Consider the following 26,315-nt stretch of genomic DNA (forward strand, 5'->3'; position numbering starts at 1 on the left):
GAGGCGCAGACTCTGTGCAGGAAGATGCTGAATAAACAGCACCTTCCCAAACAAGTTCCATTCTGAGCAGCCCATGGATTCTCCCGTGGTTGCATGTCATCTCTTCCCAGAGCGTCTTGACATCTGTGAGCACCTCCCCTCCCTCCACTCTACTGAGTATATGAGCGGCTACAATGGTCATTTATTTGAATGAACACAGAGAAATCAATGTAATCAAGCAAGGGAATGGAATGCAAATCCAAGGTCAAGAATGTACCTTCTTCTTAGTTCTCCTTGTAAACCAAAAAGTATCCGAGACAGATCTCCATCAGTTTAACAATTTATTTTGCCCAAGTTAAGGACATGCCTGTGACACAGCCTCAGGAGGTCCTGAGGTCACGTGCCCAAGGTGGTCAGGCTACAGCTTGGTTTTATAGATCTTAGGGAGACATAAGACATCAATCAATACAGGTAAGATGTATGGTGGTTTGGTCCAGAAAGGTGGGACAACTGGGAGCCGAGCGTAGGGTGGAGAGCTTCCAGGTCATAGGCAGATTCAAAGATTTTCTGAGTGGCAGTTGGTTCAGGTTTTATTATCTAAAAACCTGAAACCGATAGAAAGGAATGTCTGGGTTATGATAAGGGCTTGTGGAGACCAAGGTTTAATCATGTAGATGAAGCCTCCAGGTAGCTGGCTTCAGACAGAACAGATTGTAGATGTTTCTTATCAGACTTAAAGAGTCTGTTCTGTCAAGGTTTTTATTATTTTTTATTGAGACAGAGTCTTACTCTGTCACCCGGGCGCAATCTCGGCTCACTGCAAACTCCGCCCCCTGGGTTCAAGCGATTCTCGTGCCTCAGCCTCCCAAGTAGCTAGGATTACAGGCGCCCGTCACTATGCCCAGCTAATTTTTGTATTTTTAGTAGAGATGGGGTCTCACCATGTTGGCCAGGCTGGTCTAGAACTCCTGACCTCAAGTGATCCACCCGCCTCGGCCTCTCAAAGTGCTGGGATTACAGGCGAGAGCCACTGTGTCTGGCCTGTTCTTTCAGTCTTAAGGTTGATGTTAATGGTAATGAGACATGGCCAACCTTCCCTCTCCTCTCGTGGCCTGAAGTAGTTTCATAGGTTTACTTTGGGATGCCCTTGGCTGAAAGGAGGGGTCCATTCAGTTGGTTGGGGAACTTGGAATTTTATTTTTGGTTTATACTCTATTTCATTTTCCTCTCATTCTCTTTGTCCCCCCATCTTGAGAAAAGTCACCCCAGACTTCCTGCCATTCCGCAGATAAGTATCAGGTCTTGAGTGCTTTCTTCCCTAGCAGCTCGAACTAGATGAGTAAGAAGAAGCTTGTCTGAGTCATCAATTTATCAACCAGAAACAAGCTCAGGAAATGCATCTTTAGCATCCCCACTACCCCCACCCCATCCACCAGGCCTTTAATGGAAAGTTTCCCATGGGGGCCTGGGAGACTCAGCAGGGGGCTCTCCCTAGAGGCCCTGGGCTGCTCCCACTGTCTGCTGGCCCAGGAAGTCCACCGAGATCACAGCTTTTTATAAATACACTTGAGATTCTGTTTCCTGAGTACAGTCGAGGTTGCCCCTCCTTTTTACAAGTTCAAGATACAGTACTTCGAAGTTCCACTGTAAATTCTAGATCCCTTGAGATTTTGTATGCTGGCCAAATACTTTGTTAGCACAACTCTGTCAGCCACATAAAATGGAACAACCCTTCCTGCCTGAAAAGGTTTGTTTGGTTGACAGCACACAGAATACCAGTTTTGTTTTCCAACTGGAAAAGCACCACCATATGCAGATGTGATTGGTAGGAAAATGGGTCTGTGGCTGCACGGATAATTTTGGTGAATGTGCTAAGGTAGTGTGTGTACATTGTTGTTGTTGTAACAGGTTCAGTGTGTGGGAGCTGTCCTGAGCACTGGCAATGTGGACGCCAGATGCCAGACCAGAATGGCGGGGGCTAGACCAGAAACCCAGAGACTTAGGTTCTCGTTAGAAATGAGCCACCAACCAGTGCTGTGGCCTGAAGGAGTCTCAACTTCTCTGAGTTTCAGTTTTCTCATTTGGTGTAAAAACTGCAGTTGCTTATCGTGTAGGATTACTATAAGAATCAAATGAAATATATCTGTGAATGGAAACAGCTTATATGAAAACTCTAAAACCCTATGCCAACATAAAATTTTGTGGAAGTAAACACCTTTTACATTCAAGAGTGAACAAAACCAGAAGTCTTTTTTTTTTTTTTTTTTTTTTTTTTTTTTTTTCCTCTTTTTGCCCAGGCTAGAGTACAATGGCAAGATCTCGGCTCACTGCAACCTCTGCCTCCCGGGTGCAAGCAATTCTCCAGCTTCAGCCTCTGGAGTAGCTGGGATTACAGGCAGCCACCACCATACCCAGCTAATTTTTGTATTTTTAGTACAGAAGGGGTTTCTCCATGTTGGCCAGGCTGGTCTCAAACTCCTGACCTCAGGGTGATCCACCTGCCTCAGCCTCCCATAGCGCTGGGACTGCAGGTGTGAGCTACCACGCCTGGCCAGACATTTTTTATTTCCAACCAGATGGCTTGCTTCTATCTTTGTTTGGTGCTTCCTACATCAAGTGTTTGGTTTTGTTTTTTATATTAATTAGCCTCTGGGACAGAAGAAAAGCATGCATGGTTTTCTCTTGCCGGGTTCAACAAATACTTTCCTGGCATGCTAACTGCTTGTCACCATGGGCGCAACCATGATAAGCAAGCCAACATGAGAACTGGCAACACAGACAAAGGTCCTTCAAACATTCGCTGGCAGCGCACTTGTGGAATGTCACCATGTCTGCCTTTCGGGGATCCAGTCGCAAAGGAACATCTGCAGAGCTCGGGTGCAGAGCTCGAAATGTCTCTGTGCACCTTGTCTGGTCGCCTCCCACTGACTCCTCACACAGTCCTGTGAGATCTGTTCTTACTGCCGTTCCTGTTCCACAGCTGCAGGAAGCACTGACTCCTCACACAGTCCTGTGAGATCTGTTCTTACTGCCGTTCCTGTTCCACAGCTGCAGGAAGCACAGCTTAATCTGTATCATTGACACGTGCAAGGTGACACCAGAAGTCATGGAACTGAGGCCAGGTGTGGTGGCTCATACCTGTAATCCCAGTACTTTGGGAGGCCAAGGCGGGTGGATCACCTGAGGTCAGGAGTTCTAGACCAGCCTGGCCAATATAGTGAGACCCCGTCTCTACCAAAAAAATACAAAATTAGCCAGATGTGGTGGTGGGCACCTGTAGTCTCAGTTACTCGGGAGACTGAAACAGGAGAATCTCTTGAGCCCAGGAGGCAGAGGTTGCAGTGAGCATTTCACTCCAGCCTGTACAAGACAGAGTGAGACTGTAACTTAAAAAAAAAAAAAAAAAGTAATGGAACTGAGAGTCAAAAACATTCCCAGGTGCAAAATTCTGAGAAATATATAATATTCTAGTCTATGTGATTACAGCATGTTTTTATTATTAACATTTTAGTATATATTAATTAATGCACACATACATAAACATATATACAAATAAGTACATATTTCCCCTTAACATAACTAGTAATGCCCTAGAGCAGGGGTTGGCAACTACAGTCCCCATAGGCCAAATCTGGCCCACTGTTTGTTTTGTAAATAAAGTTTTATTGGGAAAGCCACACTCATTCATTGATGTATGAGACATGATTGCTTTCATGCTATAACCACAGAGTTGCATAGTTGTGACAGAGACCTCATGGCCCACAAAGCCAAAAATATTTATTCTTCCTCTTAACAGGAAAAGTCAGTTGAGCCCTACCCTAGACCTACTCAACCACTATCTTCTACTCATCAAAAAAAGCACAGAGGAGGCTAGGCATGGTGGCTCACGCCTGTAGTCCCAGCACTTTGGGAGGCTGAGGCGGGCGGATCACCTGAGGTCAGGAGTTCAAGACCAGCCTGACCAACATGGTGAAACCCCATCTCTACTAAAAATACAAAATTAGCTGGGCATGGTGGCAAGTATCTGTAATCTCAGCTACTCAGGAGGCTGAGGTAGAATTGCTTGAACCCAGGAAGCAGAGGTTGCACTGAGCTGAGATTGCACCACTACACTGTAGCTTGGGCAACAAGAGCAAAACTCCATCTCAGAAAAAAAAAAAAAAGCACAGAAGACTGAGACAGGAAGATAACTTGAGTCCAGGAGTTGGAGGCCAGCCTGGGCAACATAACAAGACCCTGCCACTTAAAAAAATACATAAAGTTGCCAGGTGTGGTAGCTCACACCTGAAATCCCAGTACTTTGGGAGGTCAAGATGGGTGGATCACTTGAGCTCAGTAGTTTGAGACCAGTCTGGGCAACCTAGTGAAACCCCATCTCTACTAAAATTACAAAAAATTAGCCGAATGTGGTGATACGTGCCTGTAGTTCTACCTATTCGGGAGGCTGAGGTGGGAGGATTGCTTGAGCCTGGGAGGTGAAGGTTGCAATAAGCTGAGATTATACTACCACACTCCAGCCTGGGTGACAGAGTGAAATCCTGTCTCAAAAAAGGAAAATAAAAACAACAAAAAACAAAACAAAACAAAAAAACCATGGAACGAAAATGGACAGAATTAAAAGGAGAAATACAAATTATATATTTAAAGAAAAAGCACCTAGGTATTCCTTGGCTCTCCATGCCTTATGGACGATTTCTTCTGTGTATCTGCTGTCTCCTGGTCTCCTCTGTCAAGGCAGCCACTCACTGAATTGCAAATGTGTGTTCAGTTGTTGACTTCCCTCCAGACTGTGAGCTCCCTGAAGGCAGGCGCTATGGGTTATTCCTGTGTGCATTCCCCCAGCACAGTCAAGTAGGCACTTCTTGGTTTTTTGAGTTTTTGTTTTGTTTTTTGGGAGACAGGGTCTTGCTCTGTCACCCAGGCTGGAGTGTAGTGGCATGAACATGGCTCACTGCAGCCTCAAACTCCTGGGCTCTACAGATCCTCCTGCCTCACCCTCCCAGGTAGCTGGGACCACAGGTGCATGCCACCACACCCAGATAAGTTTTTTATTTTTTGTAGAGATGGGTCTTTCTGTGTTGCTCAGGCTAGTCTTGAACTCCTGGGCTCAAGTGGTCCTCTCTCCTTGGCCTCCCAAGGTGCTAGAATTACAGGTGTGAGCCACTGTGCCTGACCGAGTAGATGCTTCTTGACTAAATGTTAAGGAGATTTTTGTCAGGGAGATGGACAAGGCACAGCTCCTTAGAGTCAGTGAGATACAGGTATGGTGTGGGCAAGCCCAGATCACCCTGGGGGGTCATAGAGAGGATTGGACTCAGCCTCGGGGAGTTGAACAGGCTTCCTGAAGGGAGTTAAGTGCCTAAGCTGATTTCTGAAGGATTAACCAGACAAGGAGAAGGAGAGTCACAAAAAGAATATCACGTGGAAAGGCCTGGGAGGGAGAGGCAACAAGACATGGATGAAGTATAGCTCTTAGCAGTCAGTGATGTGGAGAATGGGTACCTCCTGCCAGTGTCTGGACGTTGCTTTGTGTGGTCAATACTGCAGAGGTTACAACTCTGGACTGGTGACTGAACTCTAACCAGTGTGGAACGCACTATGACTTGGAAGTTGTTTATTCCAGGCCACAGCTGCTTATTAGCAATTCCACAGCTTCAGAAGTACAGCTGTCCTTCAGTATCCACGGGGCATTGCTTCCTGAAGATACAAATCCACAGGTACTCAAGTCCCCGATATAAAATGGTATAGTATTTGCATATAACCTGTGCACACCCTCCCATATACTTTAAATCATCTCTAGATTATTTGTAATTCCTAATACAATGTGAATGCCATGTAAGAAGTTGTTATATTGTATTGTTTAGGAAATGATGACAAAAAAGAAATCTGTTCATGTTCAGTACAAATGCAACCATCCTTTTTATTTTTCCAAATATTTTCGATCTGTGGTTGGTTGAATCCACAAATGTGGAACCCATGGATATGGAGTGTTCACTGTATTTCCCTGTCTTAAGATCTGAGTTGTACAGTTTAGAGGTCAATTTTCATGCCAAAAAGCAGGACATAAATAAAGGAAAACACACAAGTGTTGGTAAACGCACTTGGTGGTATCTGGTCCATGAAATCTTTGGCCTTGACTTGTCAGTTATCAAGAAGCTTGAGATGCCAGCATGGCCAACATGGTGAAACCCCGTCTCTACTAAAAATATAAAAATCAGCCAGATGTGGTGGCACTTGCCTGTAATCCCAGCTATGCAGGAGTCTAGGGCAGGAGAATTGCTTGAACCTGGGAGGCATAGGTTGCAGTGAGTGGAGATCACGCCACTGCACTCCAGCCTGGGCAACAGAGCGAGACTCTGTCTCAAAAAAAAAAAAGAAACTTGAGATGAAAAAAATGACAAATTTAGAAAAAACAGAACAAAAAACTTTCTTAAAATAAAACCCAGTGATGTTCATCACTGGGTAAGCAAAATATGAGCTGTCCCTACAATGCAATATTATTCAGCCATGAATATGAAGCAGGTTCTAATACATGCTACCACTTGGATAAAGCTTGAGAACATTCTGCTAAGTGAAAGACGCCAGACACAAATGTCACATATTGTATGATTCTGTGTATACGAAATACCCAGGATAGGTAAATCTGCAGAGACAGACTGTAGATTGATGGCTGCCAGGGGATGGGAAGAAGGGGGAAATGGAGATCAACTGCTTAATGCATATCGGCTTCCTTTTGGGGTGATGAAAATGTTTCAGAACTAGGTAGAGGTTGGTGGTTACTCAGCATGGTGAATGCACTAAATACCATTGAATTGTTTACTTAAAAATGGTTTACTCAGCAGGGTGCAGTGGCTCATACCTGTAATCCCAGCACTTTGGGAGGCCGAGGTGGGCAGATCACCTGAGGTCAGGAGTTCAAGACCAGCCTGGCAACATGGTGAAACCCTGTCTCTACTAATAATACAAAATTAGCTGGGCGTGGTGGCAGGCGCCTGTAATCCCAGATACTCAGGAGGCTGAGGCAGGATAATCACTTGAACCCGGGAGGTGGAGGTTTGAGTGAGCAGAGATCGTGCGGCTGCACTCCAGCCTGGGTAACAGGAGAGAAACTCTATCTCAAAAAAACATAAAAAGGTTCACTTTATGCTCTATCAATTTGCTTCAATTCTTTTTGCCTCAATTAAAAAAAAAATGTTTTAAAAGGAACTACCTAGGAGTAAGAAGGAGATGTAAATATAATTTTGTTGACAGTTAAACCTATTCAATAATAATGATGTTTTTGCATTTTGAAAAACTGATGAAACAAAACCCAGTGATACACAGGCAGCCCTCGTGGTTCTGAGTGAGCTGTGGGGTCTCCTGCAGCCCCGCCAGGGAGCACTGACAGATGACGCACCTGATAGCTTTCTTGTTGTCTGTTTCTCTGATAGAGGTGGAGAAAACCCGGTGCCAGCATGAGCGAGAACACATTCTTGGGGCAGCGGGGGCGGCGGACCCACAGCGACCCATTCCTCCAGGGCTGTTCGTTCCTGAGTGCGATGCGGACGGGCACTATGCGCCCACCCAGTGCCACGGCAGCACCGGCTACTGCTGGTGCGTGGATCGCGATGGCCGCGAGGTGGAGGGCACCAGGACCAGGCCCGGGATGACGCCCCCGTGTAAGTGGGTGCAGGCTGTGCTTGGGCGTGTGCCTGAGAAGGACCTCGGGGACCGGAATTGCTGAACGCGCACTTGGCTCTCCTGCTGCACTAAAGCTTGAACTTCCACCGGCTCCAGCCCCACCCCTTCCCTCTGCAACCCTCTTCCGTCTCACCCCGCTCCTCCCCATGCTGCTGCTCCTCCTCACCGTCTCTGTCCTCTTACCCTCTTCTTTCTCTTTCCCCATCCAACACACACACACGTAGGGTGTAAATACCCAGTGGGGCCTGCCACAGCAGTACCCTTAATGGTAGCAGAGGCTGTGTGTGCTCCGGGCCTCCCAGAAGAACTCTTAAGAACTCTTTGCGGAGGGAGGCTGGAGGTGGAATGTTCCTGCACTGGGATATGGCAGGGACGGTGGGGACCAACCTGCACCCTTCCCCAGGGCTCTGTGTCCTAGGCAGTGGGACCTGTTCGGACCCTTGCAACCCTTGCCTCCTTCAGTCGTGCCCTAGGGCCTTTAGTTACTTGGGTTGATTTTTCAGTCCAAGGAGCAAACAGCCCCAAAGCTCTCTGCGTTAGCTGGTTTTAAGACCATCCCCGGAGGCAGTGGAAAGGTGCTGTCCTGGGGGCCAGGGACCCTGTGTGAGGCCCAGCCTGGTGGCTGTGTGACTCTGGACAGACACCTTCCCTAGCCTCAGCGTCCTCAGTCTCAACCTAAGACATGAGGCAAAATAACCCTGAGAGTGATTCCCAGCTCTAAAATTCTGCTTCTGTTGCAAATGTAGAAACTGGTTATTGTCACAAATTATCAAAAGCCAATATAATGAATCTTTGAATCTCCACTCACAATTTAGCTAAAAATCATATATTGATCTCCTATCAAATATTTCCCCAGAGCTGCTAAGAAACAGTAAAACAATTACTCAGAAACTTCACTCATTCACGCAGCCAACATTCACTGAGGGGCCAGTGCTGTGGTGGGTGCTAGGATATCCAGAGGAAAGTCACGGTGCTGGGTGCCCAAGAAGCGGAAAGGACGGTGAATAAACAGGAACAGTGCAGGGAGATGAGGTTTAGGAGAGGGTGGACAGCGACCAGGGAACCGAGGAGGAATCCTGGCTTGTGTGAGGCGGTGAACTCACAGGTGAAGCTTTCCAGAAGCAACACCACGTGAGCCATGTTTCTGAGGCTGCATATTGGTCATGAGGGCAACGAGGAGCCTGGGATGGGTTTGGAGCAGATGCCCATGTGAAGCAGGGTTTAGGTTTAGAATATCACTGGCTGGGGGTAGAAGCTGAGAGGCAGGCATGGCAGTCCCTGGCACGGGGGAGGTGAAGGCTGTTGCACTAATGATGAATCCAGGTGAGAAACAGATGGATTTCAGAGATATGAAAGAGGTCGACCAGATTGGTTTATGTCACCGATTGGGTGTAACAGGCAAGACAGACAAGAGAAAGTGACCTTGGGGACAACCTTGTCCAGCTCTCACTGTAGAGAGCAGGAGACCAGGCCCTGGAAGATGCATGCCCGGTGCACACAGCAAGTGAGTGGGCGGGGCCAGGACAGGGCTCAGGTCTCCAGACCCCCGATCAGCCCTCTTAGCCCTCCTTACTCTGCACCACGGCTGTGTGTCCCTCCTGGGACATTGTCTTATCAAGTGACTCAAGGAGCCAGCCAGGGTTTGAGGTCAGCAGATGAAAAGGCAAGCCTGACTCTGAGGGAAAAGGAGCCCCTGGCCATGATTTTGTTCTTGAAAGCCCGTAAACGTCATGCTCTTGCTTGTCAGGCCCCAGTCTGTCCATCCCTGTGGCACCGGGACAGAGTGCACTGCATGGGGCAAGCTCATTCTGATAGGCTCCTCCAGCATGAAAAAGCTCAATAGCTTGCACTAGAGCATGGCTCCCTGTGGGCAGGGAGTTCAGGGATGCTGTTTTTGCTGTTGTGCTATCACTGGTGCTGCTGGTGCTGCTGGTGCTGCTGGTGCTGCTCTTACTTGCTTCACTCCTCTAGCACCGGTGCCCAAAGCAGAGCATAAAGTAGCCAAGCTTTTCTATTACGAGGGAGGCCGGCCAGGCACTGTGGCTCACACCTGTAATCCCAGCACTTTGGGAGACCCAGGTGGGCAGATCACTTGAGGTCAGGAGTTTGAGACCAGCCTGGCCAACATGGTGAAACCCTGTCTCTACTAAAAATACAAAAATTAACTGGGTATGGTGGTGCATGGCTGTAATCCCAGCTACTCAGGAGGCTGAGGCACAAGAATTGCTTGAATCAGGCAGGCAGAGGTTGCAGTGAGCTGAGATCGCACCACTGCACTCCAGCCTGGGTGACAGAGCAAGACTCCATCTCAAAAAAAAAAAAAAAAAAAAAAGAGGGACGCCAAACCTTTTTTTTTCACATGACCTTTAACGCTCTGTATTACCTTCTTCATCAATGCCCTTTGACTGAGGGCTTTCTTCTGGTGCTTTCAGCTATAAAATGGGCAATGTGTGGCTGTGGCAGTTTGTGGTGCCGTGAAGGTGATGTGACCTGATGTGTGGGTGTGTGTACGTGTGTGCATGCTTGCGTATGTGTGTGGGTGTGTGTGTGCATTTGTGGGTTTCTGGTGCACACGGGCCTCGCTCACTGACCCCCTCTGCCATGCAGGCCTGAGTACGGTGGCTCCCCCGATTCACCAAGGACCCGCAGTGCCTACCGCCGTGATCCCCTTGCCCCCCGGGACCCATTTACTCTTTGCCCAGACCGGGAAGATTGAGCGCCTGCCCCTGGAGGGAAATACCATGAGGAAGACAGAAGCAAAGGCATTCCTTCATGTCCCGGTGAGTGCTGGCTGATTGCACCTGGTGACAGCTCCTGCTTCAGTGACCTGGAGAAACAAGCAGGATGAGGTCAGACCAGAACCCCAGGCTCAACCCCTGGAACCATGGGTGCTCATTCCATGTGGGCCCAGGTGACCATCTCTAGATGGGGCCACTGTATTGCTGAGCTGCCCAGGAGGCTCACAGTAAGATGGGCACAGATGTGGGAAGGCCTTCCAGAGCTACCCCTTGGTGGTGGCTGCATGCTAATTTCGTACCTTGTTCGTGTGCATCTGCTGGCTTGATCTTTCCATTCCTGCCAAATTCATGGTGATTCATCTTTCAGCAGCTGCTCAATTTGAGAGCCTCATATCTGCCCTGAGGTAGCAACAAGCATTGGAGTTTTTAGAGGCTTTCAAAGCTTCAAGATGCATTTTGTGATTTAGGGACTTCTTTTCCCATTAGATAGAGGTTGGGCAATTCAGAAAAGTCATTCTGTTTTATCTGATCCTGACTCCTGCCAAGAAACCAAACCTGAGACCTACAGGCTTCCACTACAAGGCTAAGTCAGAGTTGCTGGAGCAGTGGGAGGGGCTATGAGGGTCCCATGAGGAGTGAAGGAGAGGGAGGGTCTGAGATCATTGGCGCTTGTAAAAGAAAGTCCCGCAGAAAGCCCTATCATTCCTCACTGGGGCACAAAGTCTGCTTGAAAATTCTTGGTAAAGATGCTACTTGGGCCATCTTGTCTGCTACAGGCCCAGCTTCCAGTTTTTCTTCTCTTCCTCCTTTCTCTACCCATTGTGTTTTCTTCTTTCTCTATTTACTCTTCCTGAATTGATCTCCGCTTCATAGATGCCACACACAGCCACATCCCTTCTTTGGGACTAGGGAGGAAACATCAGCAAAAAAGTATCCAAAATAAAAATACTTTTCAAAAGCCTCTTGCAAAGAAGTCTTTATGAGATTCATGTCCTTTTCCTGCACAAAGCCCTCAGATGGATTCCCTCTTCACTCAATAAAATCCAGTCCTTTGCATGGCCCTCAAAGCTGTATAGGATCTGGCCTCTTGCTCTCTCTCCCACCCTGTTCCCTACCACTCTCACCTCACTCACTGACTTCAACCCTCTGGCCCTCTGGCTGGTCTTTGAACGCACCAGGCACATTTCTGTCTCAGGGCCTTTGCACTTGCAGTTCCCCCTGCCTGACAGTTACTGCACAGTTCACTGCCTTACTTCATGCAAATTTCTGCCAAAGCATCATCTCTCAGAGAGGCCTGTCCTGATCCCCCTGTCCAGACAGCAGCCACTACTGCTCTCTAGCTCTTTATGCTGCTTTGTGTTTCATCAGAGCTCTTGGCACTATGTGATGCATTAAATACCCATATTTGTGTTGTGTATCTGACATGTATCTTTCTATTAAAATATCAGCACCACAAGAGAGGAACTGTTCATTTCTTTCATGGAGGTGTTGGTTTCATGTAGTATTTCTAGACTCAAAACTGTGCTTGGCATATAGGAAGCACTCAAAAAAATATTTGCCAAACAAATGCATACATGATCATTGTATTCATCTATGGCCTTGCTGAACATGTAAACCCCTTGAAGATCATCTGTGTCATTTCCATCTCCAGCACATGCTCTCAGGTAATAGGAATGGGTTAAATTCCCTGTGAAAGACATTCTTTCCCAAGACCAAGGGAAGAGGCTAAATGTCATGTGAGGCAATAAAAAGCAGATAATTTACAGCCTGGGCAACAGGGAGAAACCCCATGTCTACTAAAAATACAAAAATTACCTGGGCATGGTGGTGCATGCCTGTAATTCCAGCTACTTGGGAGGCTGAGGCACAAGAATTGCTTGAACCTGGGAGGCAGAGGTTTCAGTGAGCTGAGATCCTGGGCGACAGAATGAGATTCTTGTCTCAAAATAAAATAAAATAAAATAAAATAAAATAAAATAAAAAACCCAGATAATTATTTAAGTGGAATAGGTGGAAGGGGGAATGCTGAAATAACAGAATAAACATTCACCATCTTTTGGAAAACTGTTTAAAGTGGTACTAAGTATATAAACAATGTTATGCAACTATCACCTCCATTCATCTGCAGAACTTTCTCATCATCCCAAACTGAAGCTATTAAACAATACCTCCCATTATCCCTCCACCCATGTCCTAGCCCCTGGCAGCCACCATTCTACTTACTGTCCCTATACATTTGACTTTTCTGGGTACCTCCTAGAAGCAGAATCATACAGTATTTGTCATTTGTGTCTGGTATATTTCACTTAGCACGATGTCCTCAGGTTCATCCATACTGTAGCATATGTCAGAATTTCTTTTATAAGACTGAAAAACATCCCATTGTATGGATCTGCCATATTTTGTTTATTTATTCATCTATCAGCAGTTGCTTTCACCTTCTGGCTTTTGCAAATAATGCTGCTATGAACACAGATATACAAATATCTGTTGAAGTCCCTGCTTTAACTTCTTTTCGATATATATACCAAAGTGGAATTGCTGGATCATATGGTAATTCTATATTTAATTTTTTGAGGAACAACCATACTGTTTTCCACAGTGGTTGTACCATTTTACATACCCACCAGCAGAGCACAAGGGTTTAAATTCCTCCATATCCTTGCCAAAACTTGTTGGCTGTTTTTGTTTTTTAATGATAGCCGTTGTAACAGGTATGAAGTGGTTTTGATTTGCATTTTCCTAATAATTTATAACATTGAACATATTTTCACGTACTTAATGGCCACTTGTATATCTTCTTTGGAGAAATGTCTACTTAAATCCTTTTGTCTGTTTTTTGATTGGTTCTTTTGTTGTTGTTGAGTTGTGGGAATTCTTTATATATTCTGGATATTAACTCTTTAAAAGATACGTGATTTGCAATATTTTCTTACATTCCATGGTTGTCTTTTCAGTCTCTTGATTGTGTCCTATGATGCACAGAAATTTTTAATTTTGATGTAGTCCAGTTTACCTATTTTTTCTTTTGTTGCCTGTGCTTTTGGTATCATATCCAAGAAATTGTTGCCAAATCCAATGTCATGAGGCTTTCCCCCTGGTTTTCGTCTAAGAGTTTTATAAGTTTGCTCTTACATTTAGGTATTTGATTCATTTTGAGTTAATTTTTGTGTGTGGTGTGAGGTAAGGGTCACTGTCCTTTTTGACTTGATCCCTTGAGGAGGAAGTATGTGCTCATCCCCCTGATTTTCCCAGTAAAAGATCATCCTGGTCCACCACTTCCTTGTTCCTGAGACCTTCCCTGCTGAGTCCTTCTCTGGCTTTGTAATGCCTAGTATTGTGACCACAACCAAGCACCCACTCCCAGTGTTTCTTGTAACTGAACAATTCAGTGTTTTCAGGCTATTGACAGAATCAAACCTCACCACATGCTGAGATCATACAGCCTGGCAGCTTCTTCCTGAGCCTCTCATGGGCAGCATCCAAAGAAAGGAACTCCTCACTGTCTGATCAAGGGAAAAGTCTGTGCTTCTGTTTTGTTTTTGAGTTTTTATTTTGAAGTAATCAGAGCCACAGGAAGTTGGAAAGGTATACAGAGAGGTCCTGTGTACCTTTCACCTGGTTTCTCCCAATGGCTAAATTTTACAGAAGTATGAATGCCTATAGTTTTAAAATATTTTAATTTGCAACATATCTCTACAAGGCTTTGCCAAATCAACCTATGGGCAGATGACTTGTTTTGAGCTGGTTGCTTTAAATAATTTAAGTAACTCAGTGTTCTTTCTAGGTTGGAGTCTTGTCTAAATATCACCATAGTTCGTCATACATAATGAGCACCTAATAAATACTCGTTAATGAGTTACTGGCAGGTAATTGATTTGCCTCTTCTGAGGAGAGGCTGGCTTACTCAGAGCTAACTGTCAGTGGCTTTTCAAACCGAAATATAGCCCAGTAGGTTTTCATGAAACTCAAATCACATGTAAAACGTTACTCAACTTCGCTTCCTCTGGTCCTTTTCTGTCTCACTTTTGTAAGAGCCAATGTGTGGAAAAGGACTCTGGGCGTGTTTGCTGAAGGAAATGTTTTCTTTCCTTAATGCTGTGGAGGGCCAGAGAAGTTGATGAGCATGTTTGCTGAAGGAAATGTTCTCTTTCCTTAGTACCACGGAAGGCCAGAGAAGTTGATGGGCCTGGAATGCTGTGAAGGAGGTACCCATAGTTGGGGCCTGAGCATTTGGTTGCGATGGTTTAAGAAAGTGAATATCTTAAAAGTGCACAGCATTGTCTGGGCACACTGGCTTCCGTCTGTAATCTCAGGACTTTGGGAGGCCCAGGCGGGTGGATCAGTTGAGCTCAGGAGTTCGAGACCAGCCTGGGCAACATAGTGAGACCTTATCTCTACAAAAAATAGAAAAATTAACTGGGTGTGGTGGCACATGTCTATAGTCCCAGCTACAATTTAAATGTAAATTGTTTATATTTAACCTTATCTATCCCTTCATTTATTTGGATCTTTTATAGTTTCATGCTGCAATGTTATATAGTATTCAGTGTGGAATCTTGCATATTTAAAAACGTTTATCCTTACATATTTTCTGGTTTTTTGATGCTGTCACAGTTATTAAGGTTTATTTTCTATATTTTGCTAGTATATAGAAAAACAATTTTGTATCGACTTTGTATCTTGTACCCTTGCTAGGTTCACTTATTTGTTATAGTAGTTTTTTAGATTCTGCATGACTTTCTACATAAATAACCATATTATCTTAGAATAGAGTAATTTTACTTCTTCAATATGTATGCCTTTTATTTCTTTTTCTTTGTCACCTTCAAGTAGGCAAAGATTTCTTAGTATTCAAAAAGCATTAGCCATAAAAGGAAAAAATAATAAATTAGACTTACTAAACATTAAAAACTTTTGCTCTTCCAAACACTATTAAGAAAATGAAAGAGCAAACTACATACTGAGAAGAAATAATAGGTGGGTGCAGTGGCTGGTGCCAGTAATCCCAGCACTTTGGGAGGCTGAGTCAGATGGCTTGCTTGAGCCAGGAGTTTGAGACCAGAGTGGGCAAGACAGTGAGACTCTGTTGCTACAAAAAAATTTAAGAAATTAGCTAGGCATGGTGGCACATGCCTGCAGTCCCAGCTACTCGAGAGACTGAGGGCGAGGATCACTTGAGTTCAGGAGGTTGAGGCTGCAGTGAGCAGTAATCACGCCACTACACTCCAGCCTGGGCAACAAAGACCCTGTCTCAAAAAATACATATTTATGCATGTATACAGACACACACACACACACACACACAAATTCCTACACATATAGATGTACCTATATATGTATATGACAAGAGTTTTATCTGAAATAGATGAACAACTCCTACAACTCAATGATAAAAATGTTTAAATGGACAAAACACTTGGCACTTCATAACAAAAGATATCCAAATGCCTGTAGGCATGCAAAAAGATTCTCACTATCAGATGCTTGTAGATGGACCATTCTAACCACTGGTCTTCACTTCCAGGCTAAAGTCATCATTGGACTGGCCTTTGACTGTGTAGACAAGATGGTTTACTGGACAGACATCACTGAGCCTTCCATCGGGAGAGCCAGTCTGCATGGCGGAGAGCCAACCACCATCATTAGGCAAGGTAAGCAAGCAAATATCATTTTTCCTTTTTGGTTTTGCTTCTAGCAGCCCAGTGGCCACGTATGCCAGAGAAGAACAGCAAATGAAGCTGAACTTTCACAAACATTTCTCAGTCTGTTGTTGCATTACTGTGATAAAGTACATAAAGTTTAGGCACAACCTGCTTTTCAGTGTTCAACCTCAATTCCTCAACTGAGCAAATTCCTCATTAAGGATGCCAATTTCAACCAACGACTCTGTGCATTGTTTTTCATGCTTACATTCAACAAATCAAGACTATTTTACATGGGTATGATTTATCTAGTTCAAAGACCATTACAACAAAAATCCAAGGACCTCTAAAAATTCCACTGTGCTGAAATGGTCAAGTATTACACGTTGCTTGATTCAGTGACTCATCAACTGACTTGGGAATATTTTTGTTCTTATGACATTGTCCTGCTGATGATATTTGTTCTGTGGAGTTATCTTGCATTCTCTGCAAAATATTCACATCAAAGATACGTCTTTAAAATAGAGCAGCCTCATTTTGTATTTCTTTTTACTTGGCACTGAATGTAGTTTTTTCTATTTTCAATGGAATGTTTCCCTAACAATTGATATTCTAGACGATTTCCTGTGCCCGTGGAGTAACTCCTGAAGCATTTTTTCCCCTTCTTTGTTGCCTTCAGTAGAGATGATGCAGCAGGAATGAAGCTGAGGTTGAGTTAACTATGTCTGGCTTTGGACATAGGCCCTGAATCCTTTTCTGGAAGCCAACAGGCTATTTAAATCATGTCTTCTAGGTTTCACACTTTGGTTTAGTGAAAAACAGTTTGAAAATGCCTATCTCTCTGTGTTAAACATGTTTTTGTTATTATCTACGATTTCACTTTAAAACCCAGTGGAAGAGGGGAATAGGTCATTGTTTGCTATTTCCTGTTGCTTTTGGAGCTCATAGTCATCCAAGAACGCTGTAAGCACAGTAAGAAACATTCCAAGCAAAAGCCTACTTACTGTGAAAACACAGAATTAAACCAAAATGTCATCTTTGTAGAAGAAAGATCACTGGGAATAATTTTCTTTTTTTTAAGAGAGAAAGAAGCTTCCAGTTATCTCCTTAGCATGGTACAGTTGGTGCTTGCCTAGTGAGTAAGAGTGACAGTTAGGTATCATTTTCTTTTCTTCCTTATTTCATAACAGCCCGGATCCCGGGTTTTTCTTTCTTTCCTTAAGTTATAGTCCCAACCAGGTATCTTTAAAAAGTATCATATCTTTGAGGTAAGCAGTAAGGAATACTTCTTCCTCAGACTGCACATTGAAGGATAAGATTTTCCAGACCTTTCCCTTGGAAGAGTAGCTCATAAAGAAGTATTTTGAGTTGAGGGAGAGGGGGATTGGTTGCTTTTGGGTTTGAGATCGGGACCAGGGCTGGTTCTAAGGAGACGATAAGCATGGAACTTCCTCCAGGTGCCTCGCAGAGATACTCTCACAGAGCAGCCTGTCCCCTCTGTTTTCTTTGTGTATATCTGAGTGGCTCTTGTCTCTCACACAGGATGTGCTCGTTCCAAATATACTCTAGAATAACTTATTCTGGTTCTATCTGAAAGCCAGAAGGGACCTTTGGAGGTCAGTCTCACTGTCCCTGTTCGTCTATGGACGTGGGAAATATTTTGATACTTTATAAATCTCTACTTTGGGTTTAGATAATAAAGACTTTGTTTACGTGGGGTTTCTAATTCTCAGTGAACTTCCTCTGTTGGGCTTTCTTTCTGGGGGCTCTGATGTGTTCAGCATCCAAGGTCACCATCATATTAGGGCTCTGGCAAAGGCTAATGCAAAGGGGGCTGAGGGTCTGCCTTGCTTGTATATTGACAAAAGAACCCAGTATTGGAGCTAGGCGTGGTGGCTCACATCTGTAATGTGGATCACTTGAGGTCAGGAGTTTGAGACCAGCCTGGCCAACATGGTGAAACCCTGTCTCTACTAAAAATACAAAAATTAGCCAGGCGTGGTGGTACACACCTGTAATTCCAGCTACTTGGGAGGCTGAGGTAGAAGAATCATTTGAACCCGGGAGGTAGAGGTTTGCAGTGAGCCGAGATTGTGCCACTGCACTTCAGCCTGGGCAACAGAATGAGACTCTGTCTCAAAACAAAACAAAACAAGAACACAGTATTGGAATGGTTTCCTCATAGCCCAGATCCCTCAGGTAGGGTAGCCCCTTCTCCTTCCTGCTTATACTCCAGTCATACTAAGTGACCTTCACTCCTTCAATCAGTAGAAGGGAAAGATATCCTAAGTGATATCAATAAAGCACAAATTGCTATTATTAATTTTTAAAAACTGTATAATAAAACACCAATGAAATCTTGAGCTTCCAGTAAAGTCAGGTGGGTGCTGAGGGTTTGCAGGGAAGGTTCATGTTACCTGGTGGCAACTCCTGGCTTGAAAATCAGTTGCTATAACGCAGTAAAGACTGGGGTGTTATTTGTAATCACTGACACCCCTTCTTTGTACCCCTTATACTTGTATGAAAGTAATAACAGCTCTGGTTTCTTGAAAGTCTTATTTCTGTGAAATGACCTTTATCCCCCATAATTAAGGAACAAGATAGAACTATTTTTCCATTCCACATCTTAAGATCTTCCACTGCCTCCCCTCTGCCTAAGCTCTAAGTTCATTAACATGTCATCCTACCTTCATCTCTGACCACTCCCCCACCCTCATGGTCTCCAACCACATATAATGACTTCCTGTTCACTTCAAGCCACCGTCCAGCCTTCCTTTATGCCTGTGTGCCAGTCCCGTGGCCTAAAAAGCTCTCATCCAGGATCTTTGTCTGACAAACTGCTATTGGTCCTTCAGGTGCCAGCTTCCAGCAATGTCACCTCCCCTAGGAACCCCTCCCTGGTCTCCCCAGGCTGGTGTTCCTCCTCCAGGCTCCCATGGGACCTGGAACTCAGTCTCAACTGTGGTTGGCTGTGGGCTCATGGAAAACTGGGCAGCCATTGTTACTGTCCTGGTTCCCAGTGTGCTGCATGATGGATATCCAGAGTGAGTAAATGGCATTTTTGAATTTGTCACTTTGAGTGTTGTTTATCTTATAAACAACAAGCATTTCACATTCTCATCTGGTTTCTCAGAATGCAGGGATTGGACACCATGTGAAGTAACATTGAGTATTCAGAAAAACCTCATCTCACCTGCTTAGAAAACAAAACAAAACAAAACAAAACGATTAGAGGAGCTCTGTGTTTACTTCTAGATCTTGGAAGTCCAGAAGGCATTGCTGTTGATCACCTTGGCCGCAACATCTTCTGGACAGACTCTAACCTGGATCGAATAGAAGTGGCGAAGCTGGATGGCACGCAGCGCCGGGTAGTCTTTGAGACCGACCTGGTGAATCCCAGAGGCATTGTAACGGATTCCGTGAGAGGGTATCTTTGTGTAAATATGTGTGTGCATCTCTTTGATTTGCATCTGCCCCTTTAGAGATTCTCAGATGTAAGGCTTTAACTCCAGCATTGCTCTCCTGAAATCAATGAGTACAGGACGAAAGAGTCTACGGTTGGTGACTTGTAGATATCCATGGTACAATGCCAGAACACGTATTACAGTGTGGACTTGACACCATGTCCCACTTTCTTTTTTTTTTTTTTTTTTTTTTTTTTGAGATGGAGTCTCGCTCTGTCGCCTGGGCTGGAGTGCAGTGGCCGGATCTCAGCTCACTGCAAGCTCCGCCTCCTGGGTTTACGCCATTCTCCGCCTCAGCCTCCCAGCAGCTGGGACTACAGGCGCCCGCCACCTCACCCGGCTAGTTTTTTTTTGTATGTTTTAGTAGAGACGGGGTTTCACCGTGTTAGCCAGGATGGTCTCGATCTCCTGACCTCGTGATCCGCCCGTCTCGGCCTCCCAAAGTGCTGGGATTACAGGCTTGAGCCACTGCGCCCGGCCACCATGTGCCACTTTCAAATCTTTTGCTAAGAGACTTTACAAGTTGGCATGCTCAGAATTGGATATTTTCCATATGGCTTCAATGTGGATCAACACTCAGGTTATATCAACTCCAGAAGAGTAGCAGGGCAGCATAGATGGACCCCTGAGGCTGTTTTCTGGGGCAGACCCAGCCTAAACACCCTGGAGACCCCTTCCTGTGGGTTTCTTCGGCACATCCATGCTTTCTCTTCCTACTCATTGCAAGGTCTACCTCTTACACAACAGGCTCTTAGCTCCTCCACACTGATTATTTCCCTTTGAGACCACATCTCTTATTCTGTGGCCACTCAGCCACCTCCTTGAAGGCAGGTGCTCTGACCACAACCCCTGCCAACATCTGCTTCTTGCCCTAGTCTGGTCCCCTGGGTCTGCTGTGCTCTCCTCCATGTGGGCCCCATACAGGGAATTCCATGTATTTATGCCAGTTGTAAACTTTTACTTTGTTTTCTTTTGCTAACAGCTTCATTGAAATACAATATGTCAGTTACGTTAAAGGGAACCAAATTTGTTAGTAACAGAATCACCAAATTGAAGTGAGGAACCAAATCCAAGTGTCCTTGCAAAAGGAAATGTGTTTTATCACCTCTCGATCCTTTCAGGCGTTCTGTTTTCATGTCTGCCAATCACTTCATTGTAATTCTTTTCAAGTGCTTTTCATAAACTTTTTCTCACTCATCCTTATTATTTATTTTCCTCTTTCCCCCACTTTTCCTCCTCCAGGAACCTTTACTGGACAGACTGGAACAGAGATAACCCCAAGATTGAAACTTCCTACATGGATGGCACGAACCGGAGGATCCTGGTGCAGGATGACCTGGGCTTGCCCAATGGACTGACCTTCGACGCGTTCTCATCTCAGCTCTGCTGGGTGGATGCAGGTGATGGAAAGCTGGATACTGTCCAGGGCGGGTCTCAATCTCCTAAGTCAGGGGTGGGCAAACTAGGGCCCTGAGGCCAAATCTAACCAGCCACCTGTTTTTATATAACCCAGAAGCTATGAATGGGTTTTACATTTTGAACTGGTACATGAAATGTATACTGGTACAAAGTTGTATAGATACCTGTGTACTGTCCTTGGTTTTCCCTCTTGGCCTGCAAAACCTGAAATAATTTACTGTCTGGTGCTTTAAGAAAAAGTTGGCCACCCTCGTGTTGTAAGTGGCACTGCACAGAGCCTGGAGTCAGCCTGATACTGATAAGCAATTCGCAACTTACATTACTCTGCCCTGGCTCGCGCCTCCCCAGCAAAAGCAACACGTGAGGAAGAGACAGCTTCCCAGTTTGTAAGAGCAAGCCCCATGTGTTCTCTGGGATTTGTCATTGAATGCTTCATTCCTCCCACTCGTGCCCTTATTATTCTTGTTTGTTCGGCACAAAGGGGCCATTTCTTGCGTGAACAATGAATGACTTGTTTCCATTCCACACAGGCACCAGTCGGGCGGAATGCCTGAACCCCAGTCAGCCCAGCAGACGCAAGGTTCTCGAAGGGCTCCAGTATCCTTTCGCTGTGACGAGCTACGGGAAGAATCTCTATTACACAGACTGGAAGATGTATGTCAACTGTAGCCATGGGGGCTGCGTGGGGGCTGCTTGGGCCTGCCCCTCCACCCACTGTCTCTGGGAGGCCAGGCCCTTCCCATCTGGCCTCTTGGCTTGACTTTTGAGCCTCCAGAAGTGTCCCCTCTAGGGATGTCTCCTCTCCCTTATCCTTCTGGTTGTGAGGAGCCAAGAGAGGAGCATGAAGAAGGAGGGAGGACAAGGCCCTAGGGTACAGGAGGTGCCATTTATCATCCAGATGCTCCTGACTGTGTGGTTTCAAGTCTTTAAACCTGGATTTCCTCAGCACGTCTGCTCTTTCCCCAGGAGCTGGCCGGGTCACATGGCCGGTGGGCTCCATGTCCACTTCATGTCCCTGCTTCATTATAGTTGTCAAACTGCAGTATTCCCATGGCCTCTTCTTGACCACCCCTTCCTGCCAAAGGAGGGATTAAACTAAGAAGACAACTGGCCAGAGGCGTCTGTCTAGAAAGCTCATTTCCTGCCTGGGATTTAGAGTGGGAGGGAGGACCTAGCTGGCCTTTATCCTTTTGTAAAAAGCCAGAGAAGTGCAGGCTTGGCCCACCCCAGGAGAAGGAAGGGATGTCTGGGAAGCAAGCCCATCGTGTCTGCTTATGGCCTCCAGTTTATCCTTAAAATGACAAGAGGCTGCCTTGTAGATCCAAGTTCAAGCCATCAGATGTGTTTTCACCTTCTACCCTTTGGTACTTTGTAGGAATTCCGTGGTTGCTCTCGATCTTGCAATTTCCAAGGAGACGGATGCTTTCCAACCCCACAAGCAGACCCGGCTCTATGGCATCACCACGGCCCTGTCTCAGTGTCCCCAAGGTAACTCTCCTGTGCCATTACTGTTGGGGTACTGGGGGCACCTGGAGGCTCAGAGCCCACACTCTGGCTGCTACCCGTATGGCCACTAGTAGCCTTGATTATGCCGTAAGAGAGATCCAGTCCTTTGCATCCAGGGTCTTCATTAGAAGGTGGACCAGTTAAATAAACAGAAAATATTAGGTCATGAAGTTGTCAGGATGAGGAAAAGCATTGAGTTTTGGGCTGGATATAAAAGTATAGGGTCTTCAGGTTCCAAATAGTCAGGTTAGAATATTACAATGTTAGGATCTCTGCTGCTTTAAAAGTCCATCCATTTGGCCTAACAGCAATAACAATAATTAATAATAAGAATTGCAAACATATGTGCAGCACTTACTGTGAGCTATGAACTTTATATATATCAATTCACTTAGAGTTCTAAATATTTTGTATTCATTAGTTCATGTAATCCTCATAGCAACCCTATGAGGTAGGTACTATTATTATGTTCATTTCATAAATAAGCAAACTGAAGCAACTTGCTCCAAGTCACACAGCTCACAGGGGCGAGTCCAGGCAGCCTGGCCTTGGAGTCTGTGCTATGCTGCCTCTTGAAGGCCTCTCCCCTCACCCACTTTCCTTCTCAGCTTCACTCATCTTCTCCTGTCAGTGTGAAGCTGGGAGTGCAAGCTACATAAAAAGAACTTCACACTTTAAAATTCCAACTCCATGTTATGATCAGAGCTGGAGAACTTCCCCTGAGATCTGTTTAATAGCCTTAGTAGAAAATCTGCATAACCCCCAAGTTGGGAATCAGTGTTTGTGTCTGTCTGGTTTAATACTGATAAAACAAACAATGGATCAGCTCAGCTGATTGCCTAGCACAGTGTCCCCACTCTCCTGAAGCCTTCCTAGCATGGCTTCAAGGAAACCAAAATTGGAATCACACACAAGAAGGAGCTCACTGTCTTAACTGGCTATGGAGTCAGGTCAGAGAGAGGGCTACTGAAATGATTTCTGCCTTTTCCAGGCCATAACTACTGCTCAGTGAATAATGGCGGCTGCACCCACCTCTGCTTGGCCACCCCAGGGAGCAGGACCTGCCGTTGCCCTGACAACACCCTGGGAGTTGACTGTATCGAACGGAAATGAAGACAAGAGTACCTTATTTCTTTTCCAAGTATTTCACAGCAACACTCTACTTGAAGCAACTTGGTCCAGATTGAAAAGTGTCCTCTGGCCACTAGGCCCAGACCCAGCCCAGCCTGAGCCCCAACAACTTTTCCCTCATTGTTCCCCAAAACATGCACCCTGGACTTCTCTAATAGAAAAGTCTCCACCCCCCACACAAGGACAGAACCTTCCACCCCTCCCCCAACCCTCAGACAGACTTATACATCCCTGAGTGAGGATTACATGCCCATCTCAGTGTCCTAGGACCTTTTCCCAATACTAACCCTCAGTGGTGAACAGAACCTCCCAAATTTGAGTTACACCCTTCCCTGTGGCCTTATGAGCTCAGCCTCGCTTTGAGGTACCCACCATCCTGTCAGCTCCTAGACATATGAGCCAGGGCCTGACTAGGAAAAGTTGGGAGTTAGGGAGGGAATTAGCATTCCTTAATATTTTGTTTTGGTGCTCTGAGTTTCTTCTTTATTGTAGTCCTATATTTTTACTCCTCAGTTCCTCACCATCGTCATCTTATCTAAGACCCCCATTATAAAGTTCATGCTCTGCTTTTTGATCAAAACCTACCCTGTCCTAGAGATATATGGGCATTTGGTGGATGATAATGAACAGCCCCTCCCAGATAGAATGTCAATATTTGAGCAGTAGGATATTGGCATTTGTTAGTTAAAGGCTTAAATCAAAAGAATGTCCAATGGTAGGAATTTCAAGGTGTAGTCAGATATTTGAGAATAGGGGATTGTTTTGATGTGCCTTAAATTGTACCAAAGATTACTAATTATTCCTCTTTGCCCAAAATACTTGCATCCAAGGTTCTAGTCTCTGTTGCTATGTTGGTCTTCAGCCCCACTGCTGGCACCAATGTCCCTCCTTTTCATGGAGACCAATTTGAGGCACAGGACAGGGCTGGCACCAGATGATTTCCCACCACAGTCCCTCACCTCTGGCCTCCACACTACAGAACCAATTTATACTCAACAATGACCTCACCCCTCCTTGGTTTCTCCCTCGATCTGTGGCCATTGTTGGATGTATTCTCATCTAACAACACAATCCGGAAAGACTGAATTGAATATTTTATACTAGTGGTTCATATCCTTTATTGCTTAATGATCTAATTAAAAGGATCATTGCTACATTTCATATTTATATTTCTACAATTTGTTTAGAAAACATCTCCTGACCATATCAGTAGCTGGTGTTATCTTTTTATCAACTGCTTCCCAGAGTCCTAAAACAATAGAAATTTTGGATGGAAAAGTTCAGCATAAGGAGTTTGAGTCAGTAAAGGATGGGATAAAGAAATCGAGAAGATTCAATGAAAAGTATCACAAAAAAGAGATTGATCAACAAGAGAAATAAAAAAGCCCAAGAGGAAGTGGGAGGGGAAGGGATTTAAGAACAGCAATAAGTGAAACTCTTAAGTAACTCCAAAAAGAAAATGGTACATTTTGCCAAAGACCACTTATACTTGAGAACATGGAAGAATTTGCCTGATACTCTCTTTGGGGAAGAGAGTCTCTCCTCTTTTCCTCAAACCCCAGTACCCTCAGCCTCTCCACCCGACCTTCTCCTGACTTCGTCCTCACTTGCTTCTGCAGTACATTGGAACCTGAATTGAAATAAAGTCTTTCCTTGAATAATTGGAGTTTGTCTTGAGAGGCAAATATAGCCCCAAGAATCACAAGATTCAAGGACCATGTAGGTCTTTTACATAGCCCAACTCCATAAATCAGTCTCACTTTCTTTTTGTATTTATCATTTCATATTAAACCCTCTATATCAAATGTTCATCATAATTTTGTATGATTTTTAAAACTATTTTATTCATTTTATTAGATTTATTCTAAAATTTTTAAATGGTAAATTCTTAAACTGTGGAAACCACTAAAGGTGCTTATTAACTGTTCTCCCAGATTTGTACAAGTATTGGAAGATTCCTGAGTTTACAGCTGTACAAATAGTGTGGAAAATAAATTTTTTTTGTTAAAAAGAAAATCTTCCTCTATCTTTTTTGAATGAAGAGATTTAATGTTGGGAGGCTGATTCACGATAGACAGACAGACAACCACCTAATAATCTGCAAAACCTGTGGAACCCAGAAACTCTTATCTCAGTATTATGAGAGCTAGTATGTTTCTCAACCACAAAAAAACTTAAGAGTTGTAATTTACTTAAAAATGAGTAGGCTGGGTGCAGTGTCTCACACCTGTAATTCCAACACTTTGGGAGGCCAAGGTGGGTGGATCACTTGAGGCCAGGAGTTTGAGACCAGTTTGGGCAATACAGGGAGATTCCATCTCTACAAAACATTAAAAAAAAAAAAAAATTAGCCGGGCATGGTGGCACACACCTGTCGTCCCAGATACTCAGGAGGATGAGGTGGGTGGATTGTTTGAATCTGGGAGGCCGAGGCTGCAGTGAGCTATGATCGTGCCACTGCACTCCAACCTGGGCAACAGAATGAGACCCTATATCGAAAATGTAAAAACTAAAATAAAAAATAAATTACAGATTTCAAGCCACTCTTTTTGATACTGTTTTCATTGAGAAAATATATTCTACAAGTAGGCAATAGAAAAAGTTTTCTGATTCAGCTCTGGAGATAAGCTGTGTTCTAATTCTTTTTTTACCTCCATGAAGGAAGAAAGATGCTTTCCTGACACTGGCTATGGAGTGAGACCCCTGGTCTGTTCTAAGCTGCCACCAATAGGCAGTGCTACTCATGCTGGCCC

General features: G+C 44.8%; 1 protein-coding gene across 2 annotated transcripts in view; it reads left to right on the forward strand.

Annotated features, from left to right (window-relative positions):
* NID1 (nidogen 1) overlaps nt 1–25,565 on the forward strand; it is a 97,180-nt gene extending 71,615 nt beyond the window's left edge. For both annotated transcript variants that reach the window (XM_023216206.2, XM_023216207.1), the window contains 8 exons: nt 7,410–7,637; nt 10,267–10,439; nt 15,925–16,051; nt 19,298–19,469; nt 20,749–20,906; nt 21,456–21,579; nt 22,301–22,413; nt 23,423–25,565. In XM_023216206.2, the coding sequence (XP_023071974.1) occupies nt 7,410–7,637; nt 10,267–10,439; nt 15,925–16,051; nt 19,298–19,469; nt 20,749–20,906; nt 21,456–21,579; nt 22,301–22,413; nt 23,423–23,544 (1,217 nt within the window). In that variant the 3' untranslated portion in view covers nt 23,545–25,565. The remainder of the gene's footprint in view (nt 1–7,409; nt 7,638–10,266; nt 10,440–15,924; nt 16,052–19,297; nt 19,470–20,748; nt 20,907–21,455; nt 21,580–22,300; nt 22,414–23,422) is intronic.
* Nucleotides 25,566–26,315: the final 750 nt, after the last annotated feature.

Source organism: Piliocolobus tephrosceles, chromosome 1 (genome assembly GCF_002776525.5).
Source record: "Piliocolobus tephrosceles isolate RC106 chromosome 1, ASM277652v3, whole genome shotgun sequence".
In the NCBI taxonomy this organism is placed as follows: Eukaryota; Metazoa; Chordata; class Mammalia; order Primates; family Cercopithecidae; genus Piliocolobus; species Piliocolobus tephrosceles.